Source organism: Aspergillus pseudotamarii (genome assembly GCF_009193445.1).
Source record: "Aspergillus pseudotamarii strain CBS 117625 unplaced genomic scaffold BDV38scaffold_1, whole genome shotgun sequence".
In the NCBI taxonomy this organism is placed as follows: Eukaryota; Fungi; Ascomycota; class Eurotiomycetes; order Eurotiales; family Aspergillaceae; genus Aspergillus; species Aspergillus pseudotamarii.
Genome location: NW_022475015.1, coordinates 1,357,934 through 1,375,596, shown reverse-complemented (window position 1 = coordinate 1,375,596; position 17,663 = coordinate 1,357,934). Strand labels below are relative to the sequence as shown.

The 17,663-nt window shown below is 49.6% G+C and overlaps 8 protein-coding genes across 8 annotated transcripts; 4 read left to right on the top strand and 4 right to left on the bottom strand.

Moving 5' to 3' along the window:
• Positions 1-623: 623 nt before the first annotated feature.
• Positions 624-2,210, top strand: BDV38DRAFT_289792 (uncharacterized protein; the record flags this gene model as incomplete). The annotated part of the gene is made up of 2 exons (XM_032061335.1): positions 624-700; positions 1,001-2,210. The coding sequence occupies 2 exons, from the start codon at positions 624-626 to the stop codon at positions 2,025-2,027; spliced, it is 1,104 nt and encodes a 367-aa protein (XP_031920063.1). The 3' UTR covers positions 2,028-2,210.
• On the bottom strand, positions 2,210-6,635 carry BDV38DRAFT_5814 (uncharacterized protein). The gene is made up of 2 exons (XM_032063584.1): positions 3,522-6,635; positions 2,210-3,464 (listed from the first exon to the last, which is right to left on the bottom strand). Exons 1-2 carry the CDS (start codon positions 6,395-6,397, stop codon positions 2,393-2,395), a joined length of 3,948 nt encoding a protein of 1,315 aa, XP_031920062.1. The 5' UTR covers positions 6,398-6,635; the 3' UTR covers positions 2,210-2,392.
• Positions 6,534-8,990, bottom strand: BDV38DRAFT_289788 (RNA polymerase-associated protein; the record flags this gene model as incomplete). Its single annotated transcript, XM_032061334.1, has 4 exons — positions 6,534-7,674; positions 7,724-7,863; positions 7,923-8,677; positions 8,779-8,990. The coding sequence occupies 4 exons, from the start codon at positions 8,988-8,990 to the stop codon at positions 6,940-6,942; spliced, it is 1,842 nt and encodes a 613-aa protein (XP_031920061.1). The 3' UTR covers positions 6,534-6,939.
• A 480-nt stretch (positions 8,991-9,470) lies between these two features.
• Positions 9,471-10,536, top strand: BDV38DRAFT_5804 (demethoxyubiquinone hydroxylase family protein). Its single transcript, XM_032063582.1, has one exon. It carries the CDS (start codon positions 9,576-9,578, stop codon positions 10,353-10,355), a length of 780 nt encoding a protein of 259 aa, XP_031920060.1. The 5' UTR covers positions 9,471-9,575; the 3' UTR covers positions 10,356-10,536.
• Positions 10,537-11,478, bottom strand: ltpA (tyrosine protein phosphatase LTP1). Its single transcript, XM_032063581.1, has 2 exons — positions 11,315-11,478; positions 10,537-11,241 (listed from the first exon to the last, which is right to left on the bottom strand). Exons 1-2 carry the CDS (start codon positions 11,382-11,384, stop codon positions 10,718-10,720), a joined length of 594 nt encoding a protein of 197 aa, XP_031920059.1. The 5' UTR covers positions 11,385-11,478; the 3' UTR covers positions 10,537-10,717.
• Positions 11,479-11,487: 9 nt separating this feature from the next.
• Positions 11,488-13,412, top strand: BDV38DRAFT_289786 (ADP-glyceromanno-heptose 6-epimerase; the record flags this gene model as incomplete). The annotated part of the gene is made up of 2 exons (XM_032061333.1): positions 11,488-12,286; positions 12,568-13,412. The coding sequence occupies exons 1-2, from the start codon at positions 12,145-12,147 to the stop codon at positions 13,410-13,412; spliced, it is 987 nt and encodes a 328-aa protein (XP_031920058.1). The 5' UTR covers positions 11,488-12,144.
• Positions 13,413-14,073: 661 nt separating this feature from the next.
• BDV38DRAFT_277057 (uncharacterized protein) lies at positions 14,074-16,087 on the bottom strand (the record flags this gene model as incomplete). Its single annotated transcript, XM_032058401.1, has 2 exons — positions 14,074-14,261; positions 14,323-16,087. 2 exons carry the CDS (start codon positions 16,085-16,087, stop codon positions 14,074-14,076), a joined length of 1,953 nt encoding a protein of 650 aa, XP_031920057.1.
• An 893-nt stretch (positions 16,088-16,980) lies between these two features.
• On the top strand, positions 16,981-17,496 carry BDV38DRAFT_277056 (uncharacterized protein; the record flags this gene model as incomplete). Its single annotated transcript, XM_032058400.1, has 3 exons — positions 16,981-17,066; positions 17,121-17,347; positions 17,405-17,496. 3 exons carry the CDS (start codon positions 16,981-16,983, stop codon positions 17,494-17,496), a joined length of 405 nt encoding a protein of 134 aa, XP_031920056.1.
• Positions 17,497-17,663: the final 167 nt, after the last annotated feature.

Sequence of the window (17,663 nt, the reverse complement as noted above, 5' to 3'; positions counted from 1 at the left end):
TTGAGCCTCTTGAGAAAATCTGATGACTTAGCTGAGGTAGCTTTATTATAGTCAACCGGCTCGGAGCTATCATGGCGCCAAGTGGGGGGGGATGACAACGACGGCCGCGTCACCCGTGAAACCAGACAGAATTAGAGTCGAAATTGTCACTTCGGCCTATTGGTCGGTGTCCGTTTTAGAAATAGAAGAAGGGTTAAAAATTAGGCTGCATAGAAAGATCGGATCTGTGTCTGAGCCTCTGAGAAGGGCAATTTTGGTTGTCAGGTCCAGTGCCGACAGTCGATCTTATCGCACTTGTGGGTCTCCACATTTCCAGATCCTTATCAAGATCGGATTCTACACATGCAGGTGAGCCCTAACAGAATCATTTCCAACTCCCGCCATCATCGATACCTTGGATAAATACGATGTGTAGCCCCATATAGAGTATTGGTAATGATATAAGATGCCATCCAATCATACGTTAATCCGAGGTGGCGTAATCGCCAAAGATCAATCTTACAGGTCTTTCGTATACCTGCGCTAATCTACACCTATGTGCCCTTTATCATGAGGGAGAATTCCATCCTTCGAATGAATTTCCCTTCGTGTCACATATACGACAAAGAAATCATGACGCGAAAATGTGTAATACCTGTGGTACATTGAGCAATGACAACCTTCTGTCCCCATCACTTGTGGCCTTCAACCCCGGTTATAAGTAATCCTTGTGCTACCGTCTAAGAGTTATATTTACTATCGTTGATTCGGTACTGTCATTCAGTAAGGCCTTTACCTTGCCGGAGGCCAATGCTACTAGTGCGAGTTCGAATCCTTTTTGAAACAGTTTCTACAGTACTCAGACACACATAGATAATCTAATCTAATCTACTCCCTTGCTGGAGATCGGGACCCGAACCCGCCAAATCACTCGGCTTGTGTCACCGCAGTTAAATCTCCCCGCGCTTTCTTCCCCCCAATCAATACTCAGAATAAAACTCACCAATGATCCCAATTCCAGCTTCCATCTTCCCAAAAATCAAAAATTAGAAGAAACAAACCAACCAACCATGACCCCTAAGCCACGTACCCTCCTCCTCACCCTCGACGCTTTCGAAACTCTCTTCCACCCGCGCCCCTCCGTACCGGAACAATACGTGTCGGCCGCGCACCACTTCGGACTCCCCAAAACAGCAATTACGGCCGAGCGCGTCTTCGCCGCCTTCAAACCAGCGTTCAAAGCGCAGTCCAAAGCACGCCCGAACTATGGTCGTGACGACGTCATTCGCGGCCACTACGGCGGACCCCGACAATGGTGGGGGGAGATCATCCGGGGAACGTTTTCCCAGGTCCTTGCTGAACAACAATATCATAATAACAACAGGACTACCAATCACAACAATGATAATAACGACAGTGGGGGTCAAGTAGATCTCCCCGAGGGATTGGTCGGGTATTTACTTGATCGGTTTGCAAGTAAAGAGGGTTATGCGCTGTATGATGATGTGGGGCCTTTTTTCTCCCGGATTCGAGCCGTGAAGGAGAGCGGGGCCAGATTGGGTCCGTTTGATCGGGTGGTGATCGGGGTGGTTTCGAACTCGGATGATCGGGTGCCCGCGGTGTTGAAGTCGTTGGGGTTGCGGGTTGGGGATTGTAGGGCTGACGAGGGCGTGGATAGTATGCGGTTGTCGGGGTTTGAAGAAAGGTCGTCTTCGGGGGTGGTAGTAGAGGGTTCAGCTGTGAATGGCGGCGTCAATGATGTCGATCTGGTTGTTACGAGCTACGAGGCTGGAGTGGAGAAACCGAGTCCCAGGATCTTTGAGGTGACAAGGAGGCAGGCGAAGGCTTTGGCTCCGGGTGACGATCTTGGTGACTGGACTTGTGTTCATGTCGGGGATGACTTGGAGAAGGATTATAGGGCTGCTGTTGGGGCTGGTTGGCATGGGTATTTCCTTGCTCGTGGTGACGATGCGAGGAGTGGTCATGGCGATGCCAATGTGATTCGGTCGCTTGTGGATTTGGTCCCTTTACTGGAGGCTTATCATTGATTCGAGGGTGTTGGGTACTCTGGTATGATTGTATGGAGGTCTCTTCACTCCATTGGGGCTACTCTATCTGTAAACTTAACCCACGGTATATACTGAAGGAGGGTTGATTAAGGTTTTAGACGTTTTGGAAGAAGCACCCAGAAACCGTTGAATGCTGACTGACAAGACAAGAGTCAAATATGTGGGACAAATTATATCAATTGAGATGCAAATCAGTCCCATTCACGCCCAGCCACCCGTTTTCGGGGAAATATCTAGCTAATGTTATCATTCATGACCGTGACTGCGAAACATCCCAGCTCCAGAACGCCTGACATCAAAAACAAATACAATATATACAGAAAGTGCCCGCCAGGCTCCTTGAATTAGTCCCATTGCCCTGTTTGGCCAAGAGCGCCGAGTCGGTTACTAGCATGCTTGTTCACTAACGCGGTGATATTGGTGCCAGTATTACGGGTCCTGGCCCGAAGCTCCCTCTCACGTTCCTTTTCTCGCGCGGCCGTGTAGTAGTTAACGGCACCCTTCTTGGCAACCGATGCACCTGATGCAGGCTTGGTTACGCGTCGCGACGTGTCCGACTTGGAAGAGCTGCTGGTGGAAGAAGAGCCCGTCGTAGTCCTTCGAAGCAAGGGTGGGCGGAATCCTATGGGGTCAGGTCCAGAGCCAGTTTGGAAAGCAAATCGAGAGTTAGAGGAACCAGATGTGGCGGAGTTAGACGATGCTTGCCGTAGCAGAGCAAGTCGATCTACGACAGGACCCTTTGTCCGGCGTGGATGCCGTGGGACAACAAATTCTTCCGTGGACTGGCTATTGGATGGCTGTTCATCCGCTGCCTCACCTTCAATAGCCTTGTCCTGCTCTTCATCGTCATCGACAGTGGCATCTTCGTGGAAAGAGTCATATTCGGGAGTTTCAGTCAGGAAGGAAAGGGTTTCACGGATCTCAGCAAGGTTAGCTGGCTTCTTGGACATGACACTTGCCGGCTTGCGACGCATATGAGGCGGAGGTCGGTTATTGATATCTTCAGCTGAAGGTTCAAGGGGCCTCTTCCTCTTGTTGCTATCGCTAGTTGTAGTAGTATCGGGCTGTGAGTCTGGAATCACGTCTTGCGATGATGATTCCCCTTGGAAGTCAGGATTCTCCTCGGGTTCTAAGAAATCGAGGCCGTCGTCGTCCATATCGCGATCTTCAACAGCCTTGAAGAATGCAGCTTTCTTCGGGTTCTCGGCAATTTCACCAATCTTCTCGTCAGCCATGAGTGCCTTTCGCATCCGTGCAAATTCTCGCTGTTTCTCTCGCCGACGCGCAAGAAGCTCATCATCAGAATCGTCCAAGTCGAATTCATCATCGCCCCCTCTGCGCCGTCTAAGGGCCCCCGTTGTGATGTCTTTAAGAAGCTTGGCTACTTGTTTCTCATCTGCATTTCTCTGATGGAGTCTGTGGAAAGGTCAGTATATGTTCTCATCGTTATTAATCCAGGATGGCATCACATACGCATTGAGAGCGGCCAATTGTTTCTCGTCGGCAGCTTCTCCGCTGTTATCGTCAATCATCTGTCGATCGTATGCATCCTCCACGTCCTCGTCCTCGTCGCTCGCGCCACCAAGCCCAGCATATTCGTCGTCTGATTCCTCCGCAGCTTCTTCAACCACATCCTTCGCTTTACTCTTGTTTTTATCAAAAGGGACACTAGACCTTTTCTTGACTGCCTTCTTCATGACGTCGAATGCACTGGCATCAATCTCAAAATCGCCTTCACTTTGCTCTTCAATAGCGGATAGTTCAATTGTTCGTCCCCGATGCAGATGCTTCGTCTTCCGCTCAACAGTAGGTGAGTTGTTCCGGGACTCGTTCCGGTTGATGAGAACAGTCTCCACGGTAGACGCAGGGGTACTCATGAATCGTTTCGAGGGATCATATGGTGATAACACAAACCCAGCATCCTGTGTTGGGTCCGGAATCTGAGAAAACTGAGACATTCCTCGTGGAGCAGGTGATTCAGAAACCCGTATCTCAGACTGTGCATATCCTGCTAGTAAATCGGTACTTTCAGGCCGTTGTTCCTGGCTATCCTTGATGATCACCTGCGAATCTGAATCTCGTCGACCATCGACTGGGTCAGGCAACGAATGAGGGATTGTAGATCCTGCTTGGCTGTCCGCATGATTATCGCCCAAAGTTCCAGCGAATGCTTGGGTTAAGCTCATAGTCATGTCATCAGAAGGCAAACCAGGAATATGTGGGCGCTCCACGGATTGTACTGTGATTGGGTTGGTCATCTTTGCAGGCGTCTTAGGTACGGGAGGCTCGTCCTCGTCGTCGCTAATGACTCGAGTCGGGCGTTTCCGTCTCTGGGTTACCAAACCGGTCTCTTCGGATGACATGACTTCGGGTTGGTCATCATCGGATGCTTCATCTTCGCCAGCTTCGGCGTCAAATAGGCCACCTTCCGTTTCGCCGTCTTCGTGACCTTCCTCTTCTTCATCGTCATCTTCTCCGTCCTCGTCAGCCTCGTCAGCATCCTCCTCAGACCCGGAGAATTCGTAGTCACCATCCTCATTCTCTTCACCCTTAGCTGCTGCCTTCTCTTTCTTTGCGATTTCTTCGGCTTCCTTCCGTGCTTTTTCGACAAGGTTCTCTAATTCATCTTCCATAGCAGCCCGCTCATCGGCCGTTTCAATGATGACACCCTTTGCCCTCAGCTCTTCAATTCGCTCCATCCTCTCTTTGCTTGCCTGTTGCCTCGCCTGATGTAAGAGATGGGCGGCTAATTCGGCATAATTCATGCCTGATTTCTTCTTCGGAGATGTGAGCTGAGCCAGTGCCTTCAGTTTCAACATAGTGGCCGATTCCTGGTGTCTTCTCATGGGAAGGTTCTCAAACACCGCGTATCGTCGGCATTTGGCGGGAGATGTAACAATTTCCAAATCACTGTCGGAGTCATCTTTTTGGTTCCGAGCTACTTGCTCACGAGAAAGGCGAACGCGAACAGGTGGCATTGTTAGAACCTTCTTTTGCTTCTTTTTCTCGGCTGCCTGAGGTTTCTTATCCGTCGCTTGTTCTTCCACGCGGCCAACAATGGGTTGCTCTGATTGCTGCGGCGCTTTAGCGATCATTTCCTCTAATGTCGGGAATTCGGTTGAAGCCTCCTTGGACGCCTCCTTGGTATCAGTGCCAGTTGAAGGCTTCTCAGATGGACCTAGAACTGGTGAAGTATGCGGTGTTTCCTTATTCTTCTGAGCCTCAGCATCGGACGAATTCTGGGAATCAGCGGTAGTCGACGAGTTATCCGGCGCAGACCCCGAGGCATTTTGCTGATCAGGCTGCATAAAGGTAAATCGAGCAAAAAAGCTTTCTTTGCTGATTTTCTTCTTGGTCTGGGCCTGATGGACCAATTGCATACTTCTGCTGAGTCGTTGGGTTTCCCGGTTCATCTCTTCGAGGGCCTTCTTACTGGCCTTTCGCGCAGGTCGCGCAGGTTGTGATAATTTCCGTTCCGACTCGTCATCCCCTTCACTATCATCACCAGAGAGTATCTCCGAGCTAAACTGCTCCCTTTGCTTCGCCTTCGCGGCCTTCTTCTCATTTTCAATTCTCTCCTTCTCCTCGCGCTCCTTGCGTTTCTGAGCAACAAGGGCGAGGAACCGGGAATTCGCCTTCGGCAGTGGCTCATCTTGTTCCGAGCCATCCGCTCCGTCTTGGTCCTCAGCATTATCACGAGTCGGGGAAGAAACGAACAGAGGCGAAAACGCGCGCGCACGGGACGGCGACGCATCCGTATCACTCTCTTCACGCTCTTCAACCACCCTATTATTAGCTTTTCTCCATGGACCAGCCACAGGAAGATCATCATCGTCTTCGTCATTGTCCTCGGACATCGCCTCATCGGCTTCTGAATCGCGTTTTTCCTGCTGTGCGTTCTTCAAGCTCTTCGACACTCGATCAAATGCCGATTCGCTCTTTTCACTATCCTGAGCCTGCAGTCGAGCAGCCATGCGGCCCTTGGGCATAATAATATCGTCATCTTCATCTGAAGCCTCATCATCCAAATCCATGGTGGGTCGGTGGTCCGAGCCTGTGCTGTTATTGTGATTGTCGGTGATTCTTGCGATGGATCTTTGGGGCTGTGGATTTCCATTATCTGAGTCTGAGTCGCTGTCGAATTGGGCGAGCATAGCTTTGATCTTTTGCCCTGGGGTGAGCATCTGTGGTGAGTTGGCTGTTGGTGACGCGGAACGCGCCGTCCGCGGTGTGGAGGGGGTCGACATGGTTGCGTCGTATGTAAGAGTTGGCGTTATTGGTTGGTAGCTGGAAATGGTATCATTACTATAGTGTTTAATTGTAGGGTTTTGAGGAATATCTTTGGTCATAGGAGGGGGTAAAATGTAGGGTGGGCTATGGAGCAAATGTCGTCAATCTAGGGCGTGAACGACGCGCCGCGTGTTGAGCGCGTATCCTCCGATTGCCGTCACATTCCCCTTATCACACGTGATATGTGGAGAGCCCTATCTTCATCGGAGACTCTCATGTAACACTGGAAAGAAAAGGGCTTTGGATATTGAGTCTTTTATTGAAGATTATTCAGAGACATCTCGCTATATGAACAGTGACAGACAATGGTAATATGCTTGGAGTTCAGGTTTAAAGTAGGTAATAATAGTTCAATAATACATGTTCATGCAAGATATTGGTAGTAGGGCCATGTAACGCCAAGTGAACTCCATCCGTTTTCAAATACAAGAACCGACGCTGTGCCAGATGCTTTGCGGTTGGGGAGAGGGATATTGTTGCTGGCCCAATCTCCAAGAGTCTATACGTCATCAAGGAATCGTTGGCTATCCAATAAACAGAGCTGTACGTAGGATAAAATACAGGTCATGAACAGCGGCATGTCGCAAGGCATTGCCGAGGATCAGATCTCAATATCAAGGTCCAAATCTAGAGCCGCAATGTTCTCATCGTCCATATTGCGATGACGGATTGTTGCGACGCCACCCTTGGTGGGTTTCTTCTGGGAGCCAGAGGGGGTGTTGCTTCCGTTGGGGGTGTTTACTTTTGAGGGCGTGTCGGACCCAGTGGCAGGGGTTCCATCTCGACTAGTTGCTTCTGATTGTGCTGTAGCATTGCCGTTGGAGTCGTAATGTGTCCTGGCATGTGTTCTAACACGCATGAACGGGTTTGGCTGAGCTTCTCCGCGGGCGACTGCTGCAGCGGCTTTTCGGCTGGCCTTTCTCTCTTCCAGTTGAGCACGGCGCACATTTTCGGTGTTGAGTCTCTGATTGCGGAGGTTCAGCTCTAACAAACGTTCATGCTCTGAAGGCTTGTCTGCACGGGGTTTAGAAGAGTTCGCGTTGAAAGCAAGTTTTGGTGTGTTCATGCTGGCCATTTCGGACTCTAATCTCTCAACTTCAGCATCGTCGCCCGCAGCCTTCGCAAGCTTCAGGTTCTTTTCGGTTTCGATGCGCTTGAAAATAGTCGACTTGGAGTCCAGTGATCCTTGCTTTCGCAGTTTTTCAGTCAACTCTTCCGGGGTGAACTTATGGTTCAACAACCGGTTGATATCCACCACCTTCTCGGCTAGCGTGGATTTTGTAGCTATCTTGCAGTCTTCAACCGCCATGGTCTGACGATAACGATTGAATTCCGCCTGCAACAGTGTTAGAGAGTTGGATTGCACAAAGAAGTATGAAACAAACCTCAGTAAACGGAGAGTCTGAACAAGCAACGAAAGGGAACTCCCGCTCCGCTTTCCCATGCGCAAGCACAGCATATTGCTTTGTCACGAATGACCGGCCATTAGGCCCCTCCATAGAATACGGACGACCCTCAGTGAATTCTAAGGCTGATTAGAAACAGGTTTCAAAATATAGTCGACGACAGATTGGCGATACGTACTTTTAATCAGGCAAAGCCGATACTCATTCTGGCCAGTTTCCCTATTCGGGCCGATGTTGACTCGTGCGTAGCAGCCAGAGATAGCGTCGTCAAATCCAGGGTAGAAACAGACCTGCGCGAAATTGGTCCGACCTACACGAGCTCGCTGGATATCCTTCAGCTCAGCAGGCGGATCATCTTTGGGTAGCGATGGCGAGCGATCTCTATCATCCCACTCCGCATCGCTCTCTCCTTCCGCGTCTTCGTCTGAAACCCTATTATCCCTCGAACGAACGGTGTGATCCTTGGATGCCGGTTCACGGCGCCGAAGCTCATCCCGTCTGCCCTTCTGCTCACGTTGTCGCTTGTAGGCCTCGATAGCATCGGAGGTCTCGCCGACCTTGCGACCACCAAGAGTTGTCTTCTGGCGCGAGCTCTTCCGTTGGCCATCCTCCAGGTTTGCCATGCTGGCTTTCCGCTTGTTCTTTTTCGCTTGGCGGGCTTCTTCACGCTCACGGGAAGCCAAAAGGCGCCTAAGGGCTAGATCTTGATTGTGGCGGTCAACCTGTTGCGCTCGTTCGGAGAGAATTTGCTCTCGTTGGATTTCTGGCATCGCCATAATCTCTTCTTTGTCCTTGGAGGAATAGTATAACTTGTCGTAAGGAAAGATGGGTCCCTCGTCTTCAGCACCGGCATCTGACCCTTCCGAATCAGAGGCCGACTCCGATTCAACCATGCTGGCCGAGTCAAGAGAGTTGTGGGATTCAGCCGCGGACCTAGTCAAAGTACTATGTCAGTCACCGTATTGTACCACGATATGACCCCAAATCAGGCTCTCTGTCAGGAGAAGGAAAAAGGAGAAAGAATTTGAACATACACCTCTCCGTCTTCCTCATCGTCTTTCCGTGACTTTCGACCCCGACGCACGGGCTTAGCAGTTCCTTTGCGACCCATGGTTGACGACCCTTCAGGGGAATGTGGGGGAGATGCAGAAGGAGAAGCATCCTTCTGCCTGGGGGGCGAAGACGCCTCCTCATCTGAGGTGTCACCCGCAAGAGCGAGCAGCTCGGCATCAAGATCATCCGCCATAGTGAATAACACAAAAGATGCCTGAAAAGTGAGGTGGCTGAGTACGTCGGAAAAGAGCGCCTATCAGCGACGGAACGTGCCGGCTCAGGCGGAGGATTTTGGTGACAGAATAATGAATGGACGACCCCTGGGCGATAGTCGCAATGAACGAGGGTCTAACGGGCCGGAGCGTATTCGAGAATCGTATTAAATGGTCGTATATAGGAATTATAGATGACTCGTACAAGGAGGAGCCGTTCAAGAACGGGCTATAGAGGAACAATGATATAAGAACACCGGCAAAGTGAGCAGTTCGGGTGGCGGGTTGAAGAAGAAGTTGACTTTGAACTTGGAAGTGAAAAGAAGCGACTAACTTGAGTCGCGGGTCGGCATGACGTCCGTTCGTGCCAAGCCCTTTTCGGGCCTTTAAGCGCGCGTCTGCGGGAATAAATTAAATGTAGTAGTTCGATCGGGTTGGACCACCTCGGAATGATGGAATGTCCTTAGTCCGTCTTTTGTGAATTTCTACCTACTTTCTTATCCTCTCCTCTTCTTATCTCTTCCCTAATACTCACTCACTCTTCCCCAATCTCATATCGGACCGAGATGAAGACCGTCGCAGCACTCCAGCGGGTGTCTCTTACCCACTCCTGCCGGCCAACATCACCGTTGGTGTTCGATTTCCTCGCGCCGTCAACTTTGCGACAGAGCTCTCGCGGATACCAATCCACAGCAAAGACCCCCTTCTGGGGGAAATCGCATGATGCATCTCCATCGCCTGACACAGCTCCAACTTCGTCAACACCCAAATATGTCCTCAGTCAAAAACAACGCGAATTCTTGGATAGTGCACTTCGGGTCAACCAGGCGGGAGAGCTTGCAGCTACTTTAATTTACAAGGCGCAAACGCCGCAGGTCGTGCGTTCCCATCCTCACCTGCGTCCTTTGATGAAGCACATGTATGATCAAGAAGCTGGGCACTTTTCGACGTTCAATCAGATGGTTGCGAAACATCAAGTTCGGCCAACAGCGATGTATCCGATATGGGAGGTAGCGGCAACATTTCTCGGCTGGTCGACTGGAGCAATGGGACGTGAGGCTGCCATGGCCTGCACAGAAGCCGTGGAGACGGAGATTGGCTCCCACTACAATGAACAAGTGCGGGAGATACTGTCGTGGCAGGCAGAAGCGGAGCGTAGAGGGGAAGAACTGGACGATGAATTGAAGGATATGCTGGCGACATTCCGACGAATCCGCGACGAAGAATTAGAGCATTTGGATCATGCTGTCGAGAACGACGCCAAAGAAGCTCGACCCTACGACCCTCTAGTCAGTGTCATCCGATTAGGGTGTAGGGCGGCCATCAAGATCAGTGAGAAGGTGTGATCCAGCAAGCGAGCTTCGATATAATTTTAGGAGCGGTAAGGGGTACCATACGGGGTGGTAGACCGCTCATAAGCTACAGGTCTTTTGTACGATACCACACTCATAGTGGATGTATTATATTCTTGATTAACGGTTTGTGAACATTGACGATCTTTGGAGACGTATCTATTTGTTTTCTTTCTACACTCTATATGTCTCTAGCATGTACTATATGGATGTCAAAACACGCCTGCAAAGCATTGGCTCACGCTTCAATCGATCAAGGTCTCAACAAGCGCTGGGTATCTAAGTCACTTCTTCTCAACCTCGCTCCGATGCAAGGGGAAACCACTAAACGCATGGCCCCCTTCGCATATAGTGGTTCAGTTATCTGCCTCTCCCTGGTTCTGCTCTAGGTAATCCAAAAAGCCCTTTGAGAACCGAACCACTTGCTGATAAACCTCCTCGAACCCATTGACACCACCATAATAAGGGTCCTGCACCACCTCACCACCCCCAACACGTTCATGCAACACTCCACCGGCTCCAAAGTCCCCAAACAACCGCACTTCCGCAACCTTAGCCCCTGCCTCTCCACTCGCCGCACGGGTGCCCTTCTTGGACTTGCTCAGGGAAGCTATGACCGATTCGCGCACATCCAGGAGGTCGCGCAAGTTGTATTTATCCATGGCCATGAGATAGTCGAATTTAAGGAAGTCGTCCTTGGTGACCTTTCTGGCGGCATGGTTGTAGTTCTTGATTCCATGTTGGCGGAGAGTAGACATGGTGCGAGAATCAGGGGGTTCGTGGGTATGATAAGCGCCTGTGCCGGCGGAATCGATCTCGTTGATTAGAGGATGGGAGGCAGCCATGTTCCGAAAGACTCCCTCGGCCATGGGAGACCGGCCTGTGGTGATCAAGAGATTAGTCTCAATTCCTTTTCGTTCCCCATGCGGAGAGGGGAATAGGGCGAACTGTACAGATGTTCCCAAGACAGACAAACAGGACATTGACTTGATGTCCGGGGGGTGCCGTCTTTGTAGCCGTCATCTTGGTTTGTGTTCACAGGCAGAATGATTTGTTCCAGTCTATGTAGTGGTTGAGGGTGTTTGAAGGATAACTAAATATGGCCGCGGGGTTTGCCGCAGATTCTTTATCGATAGCGAGTGGTCCGTGCATAAGAAATATACATACAGAGTATAAACTTATGCGCTTGGCCCCTTATATGTAGTACTACGACGGAGTGGAGAACGAGTAAGAACCATTCAGTCTTGAAGAATGGAATACGTATTACGCACGGGTTGGTTAAAAAAAAAAGCAATGAGGAGGTATCACCGCACATGACGAGCATAACCCTATCCCAGTAAGAACATCTATAATGGGGCTTCCTTAGTCCGTCACTGGTAACGGCGATTATCCGCCATGCAAAATTGCTGGAAAAGACGGTCATTGCAGATACGAAACTTCAGCCGCTCGGCCACTATTGCGGTGTCACACCGTTGACGCCCAATATCAGCGAGCTCCAGCTTTTCACGGGCCGATTATTGCGCCCTCCGTCCGATGTCGATGTGGCTGCGAGAGAGCTCATGACCAAGATTCAGGCATCCGTGCTTCTTGTTACATGTGGACAGGACGGTCTAATTTGTATAAATTGGAGTCTCAACAAAAGACACACTTTCCGGGCCACGCAGAAATAGTAGCTGGTGTCAGTGGTGCGGGAGATACTGTGCTTGCCGTATTCACCTGAGATCTCACCATCTGCAGATCCTGTGTCCATTAGGCCGCAAAGTTGTCCAACCACGCAGGCACTATGGCCGTTGGTAAGAAGGGAATCAGCACAATTGATGTGGATGAACTACTTTGTGATGGCCCGTTCAACCAATTCGACAGGCCGAGGGCATATCCCGCACAAGCATCGAACTCTCAAGCAACTGCTGCCCGAAATTCATGCTGTGCGCTAGTCTTAGCCGTCAGCGAAAATTGTTTTCACGAATGGTTGCTTTGACATCCTGCATGCTGGACACGTCGAGTACTTGCAGAAAGCTAAGACTCTCGGCGATATCTTGCTCTTGGGGCTCAACGAGTTCAGACTCTGGCTGGACTAGACTGTGAGAACCTCGTGGTTCTGTTCGACCAAGAAACCCCCCTTGATCTGATTCAAGCCATCGAAGTGAATCAAGATGATTATCAATACTGGCGGCATGGGCTTTATCGCTTCTAACATTTGTCAAAGCCCTCAACGACCACAACCGGACCGATATTATCGTCATGGATGACCTAACTGACGGATCTAAATTCACCAACCTTGCCGACTGCGAGATTGCAGACTATTTAGACATTGGCGAATTCCGCACGGTGATTACTCAAGACTCGCTGTCTCCGCCTCCGGATATCATCTTCCACAACGGCGCCTGTGCTGTGACAATCGAGCAAAATAGCAAATTCATGATCGACCTTAATTTCACCATGTCGAAGGAAATTCTACATTACTGCCAGAAACATAGGTCACGGCTGATCTATGCTTCGTCTGCGACGGTATACGGAAAGAATGCTTTCCCAAAGGCTGGCCAGCAGCTTCAGAAGCCTGTCCCGCTTAATGTCTACGGCTACTCGAAGCTCCTTTTCGATCAGTATGTGGCGCGCCACGTGGATGAATATAAAGGTCTTCAAGTCGTTGGATTGCGCTATTTTAATGTCTATGGGCCCCGAGAGCAACACAAGGGCCCGATGGCGAGTATTGCATATCAAATGCATCAACAACTCAAAGGAGGCTCGAAAATCAAACTTTCCGGGGCATATGATGGCTATGCAGCTGGAATGCAAAGTCGAGACTTTATCTCTGTGCACGACATTGTCAAGGTGAACTTGTGGTTCTTTGACCATCCCTTCGTCTCTGGGACCTTCGATGTGGGTACCGGTCGGTCTGAAACATTCCTCGAGGTTGCAGAGGCCGTTTTAGAAGCACATCGTGTCCAGGATGCGATCAGTTTTATCCCGTTCCCCGGGTCTCTGAAAGGAAACTACCAGAACTATACCTGTGAAAATACAAAACAAACTACGGGAGGTGGGCTTTTGTGAGGAGTTGAGAGCTGTTGCTGTTGGTATGAAGGATTATGTGTAGTCGTTGATAGATTCCGAGATATGACTTCTACTAAAGCCGTTATTATAAAACTAATCGTGTCCGGTTGGTGGTTTGGATCTAGATCTTTGCCCACGGCGCTAATGTTGGATCGATTCAGAGCCGGACGTAAACTCTGTACATCAGGCAGATGATGAGCGGGTTATAGCACAAGAACCCTGGCCAGAGAGAAGGGAACATGATCTAGTTAGCAACGGGTCGTATCATCTAAAGAACAGAGCTATCCAGGACTGTCGGCTGGAAACAATCCGATTGCACCACAATGCATCCGAGGAAATGCTAGCTAGTTTAGTAACCTTGAACGCAGTCCAAGCAGCAGCTCCCACCGAGATCATTATAAAACAGGAGTCTAGTACTAGCTTTGCTTAGGCCTTAGCATTTCTTGTTTGTAGGATACATTATATAAATCCATGAATTACTCCTTGTATTTGCCTTCAAGAATTACGATGAACTGCCTTGTTAGGTATAACCCTTACTTGGAAAGCCTTCGAAATCGAATCAAAATAATCTGAGTACTACAAACTCATTAATCAAAACACATAAAAGTAGAATGTACCTCACTCGTCCTTCCTGCGTCGTCTTGAGACTCAATCACCATAGTTATGGAGCCTCCGAGTCATGTAGAGAGTTCATGATGTTCTCCATTTCTTGCTCGCTGAGTCCACGATACTCAATACTTGTAGAACCAATGACAGTTGGCTTTAGGCTGCTTGCAGCCAGTTCAGGTTGGCCAGAGAGGATTTCTACGAGCTCCATGCAGGTTGGAGGAACGTCATCCAATCGAATAGCTAGAACCCCAATTTGTTAGCAAATAGGTGAGGGTACCCCAGGAGAAAATTAGAAACTTACAGTCAGAGCCGGTCTCATAGAAATAGATCAGATAGGAAGGACCATTGAAGTCCTTATTACAAGAATCATAGGCTTCTTGGATTTCTCGAGGAGCGCCCTTGTTAATTTGTGGAAATCCTCGCTTCTGATTAGTACTGGTAGGATAACCAGCATTGACAGTATTTCCGGAATAGCCGACATTGCCAACGGTGCCAGTGGAACTAGTGGAACCAGTAGTGCCTGCTGTATTAGAGCTTCCATACCCAGTGCTTCCAACATTGCCAGCAGCACCAGCATTGGCGGTATTTCCGGAATAGCCGGCATTGCCAACGGTGCCAGCAGTACCAGTAGTGCCAATAGTGCCTGCTATATCAGCATCTCCATATCCAGTGCTCCCAAAATTGCCAGCAGCACCAGAATTGACAGTATTTCCGGGATAGCCAGCATAGCCAGCTTCGCCGTAGCCAGTGCTTCCAGGATTAGTAGGAGAAACAAGATTAGTAGGAGGAACAGGGTTGGCAGGAGGAACAGGGTTGGCAGGAGGAACAGGGTCGGCAGGAGGAGGAGGGTTGCTAGAAGGAGAAGGGCTGGGAGAAGGAGAAGGGTTAGTGGCGCCACCACTATTGCTTTGCATTTGCTTCTCAGCCAGATCGAGAGACTGTTGTCTGTTCAAAACTCCTTCTTGAGCATTTTGCTCCCTATTAAGTTCATTCTCATGTTTAAGTGTCGCAGCACTGATACTCGCAGGAATAGCTCCAATACCAGCTCCCAGAAGGGCTGAGCCATAGATATCTTGTCTGGTAGGGGTATTATCGACATGGACTTGTTGTGCTGGCAGTGTTGAATCTTGTTGCTGCCCGAATGTCTGTTGTGTCGGTGATTGCGGCTGTTGTTGCTGTTGCTGGGATACTTGTTGTGCTGTCCCTTGCCCTGGCTGTTGTTGCGGTGCTGGTTGCTGCTGCTGGGATACTTGCTGTGGTGTCCCTTGCCCTTGCTGTGCCGATGTTTGTTGCTGTTGTGATTGCTGCTGCTGGGGCACTTGCTGTGCTAGTTCTTGTGCTGTCTGCTGTCCCTGCCCTGGCTGCTGTCCTTGTACCGGGGGTTGTCCCTGCCCTGGCTGTTGTCCCTGCCCTAGCTGCTGTCCCTGCCCTAGCTGCTGTCCCTGCCCTGGCTGCTGTCCCTGCCCTGGCTGCTGTCCTTGTACCGGGGGTTGTCCCTGCGTCGGGTCTCCTGGTTGCTGTCTAGGCTGTTGCCCCTGTCCTGACTGCTGCTTTGGCGCTTCATCCTTCTTGTCTTCTGCCTTGCCTTCCTTTGGCGGTTCTTCCTTCTTGCTGTCCTTTGGCGTCTCTTCTTTCTTCTCTTCCTTTGGTGCCTCTTCCTTCTTATCTTCTTTCTTCGGTTCTTTTGGCGCCTCTTCCTTCTTGTCTTCCTTCTTCTGTTCTTTTGGCGTCTCTTCTTTCTTCTCTTCCTTTGGTGCCTCTTCCTTCTTATCTTCTTTCTTCTGTTCCTTTGGCGCTTCATCCTTCTTATCGTCCTTTTTGTCATCATCATGGTTGTCTGGCTTCTTATGACTACCCCCAACGCTTCCCCCAGATCCTTTCGATCTTCCAACAATGTTGCCTATAAAAGAGCCAATTTTTCCTAAGCCAAACTGACGAGGTTCCAGTTTAGTTTCGGGACCCGAAGCAAGCAGTGAAACTCCGGATCCAGATGGCAGTGCTCCGCATGATTGGAAAAGGCAAAGGAGGGCCAGCGCGAGCACCCCCAGGATTTGTCGGGAGACCATTACTTGAATGGCGTTTAACGAACGTAAGTTGATAAAGCAAATAAATGAACGAGATGACTGTGAGAAAAGAGTGACAAACAGTTGGTTGATTGGAAACGAAGTAAACAATGCAGGAAGGGGGAAATGCCATATCTATTTATACCCACAGCTCCCGACTTAGTCTTCGCAACAAGGACTAGAAATTAGCAGCGATGTTTTTCATTCTAAATTTCGGGTCAAAATGACACCACATATGATAAGCATAATGTTGAATCACGCACAAGTTGCGCCCCGTGTCTTGCCCGGTGAGAGTGTAACCCTATCAGAAAGCCTCGACATCGACGGCAATAGAGTAATTTCCTTCACCTTTTCCATGTTCTTTGTCTGCCAGACTAAACAACACAAGTGGGAGTGCCGGACTCCATTTAAACGGGGCGTATGCAGGGACAGGCCGTCGGAACTTTGATGGTTGCATCGCCCGTTTGTCTTCTATGGTGCTCAACGTCACCAGCAATGATACCATCTTAGGTGACCACAGTGCATCTTGATTCTTCCTCAGCATAGGTTCAAGCATTTATGATTGTGCCCCACTGCAAGATAGCCGATACGTAGGTTGCAGTCAATTAATGCGACATCACCATGATAGCTAGGTACAAGGTAAACCATCATTCTACATTTAGATTACAAAGAAGGCTAGGGTTGAGCCACAAAAGTCATAACAGAATGTATAGACTTTAGAACGTCAACCCAGACCGCTTAATGAAGGTGCCAACTTTGTCTATATAAACCCCTCTGGGTCTGGATTTTATCTTATCAGCATCTCAGCCTATCATCAATTCCAAGCCCTGCTGAAAGTTGATCATCGAGAAGCAGTTTTCCTTTCTTTGCCTCAAGAGACTCCAGCACAAGTCAAAATGAAGTCATCTGTCTCAGCCCTTGCACTGCTGCTCCTCGGAGCGCCTCAATTTAGCCTTGCTCATCCGACAGGAACTGAAAACCTGTGAGCATATCAGTAGCAAGAGGAAGTCTACGCACGAAACTAACGACATACCAGCAACCGCACAGAGGACGACTCTAAACCCCAGAAGCACGGATACGATGTCTTTACAAGCTTTCCCCAACCAGCAGGTGATCTGTGCAACGGCCAATTGAAAGATGTTACTGTAGAGTTCATCCCTACTGGACCGGGAGCCTTTCGAATTGACAACGTCCCGCCTGCGTGCATGACGCTTGCAACCATTTTTCTTGATGGTCCTGACTCGCCCGATCCCGTTCCCCTTGGTAAGGGCAACTTAATGCTACCTTGTTTAGCTTCTGTTGCTAACATTAGATCTGCAGGCTCCACGTCTCTAGGATTCAGTAGTATATCTGATGATGAGCCCCAACGTCTTCAGGCTATCCTGGATGCCCCATATCTAACATTAGCCTAAGGGACAGTGGGCAGTGTTAATGTGGAGCATGTCGGGCAATTCTTGCCATCATCTTGTTGCAGTTGATACTCCTAGGGAGAGTGCTTTTGTTGGACATCATGTATCTGTCTCATGTGCGCAGATCTTTCAGTTTTTGTCTCTTAGTGTATCTTGAGATTATGACCTAT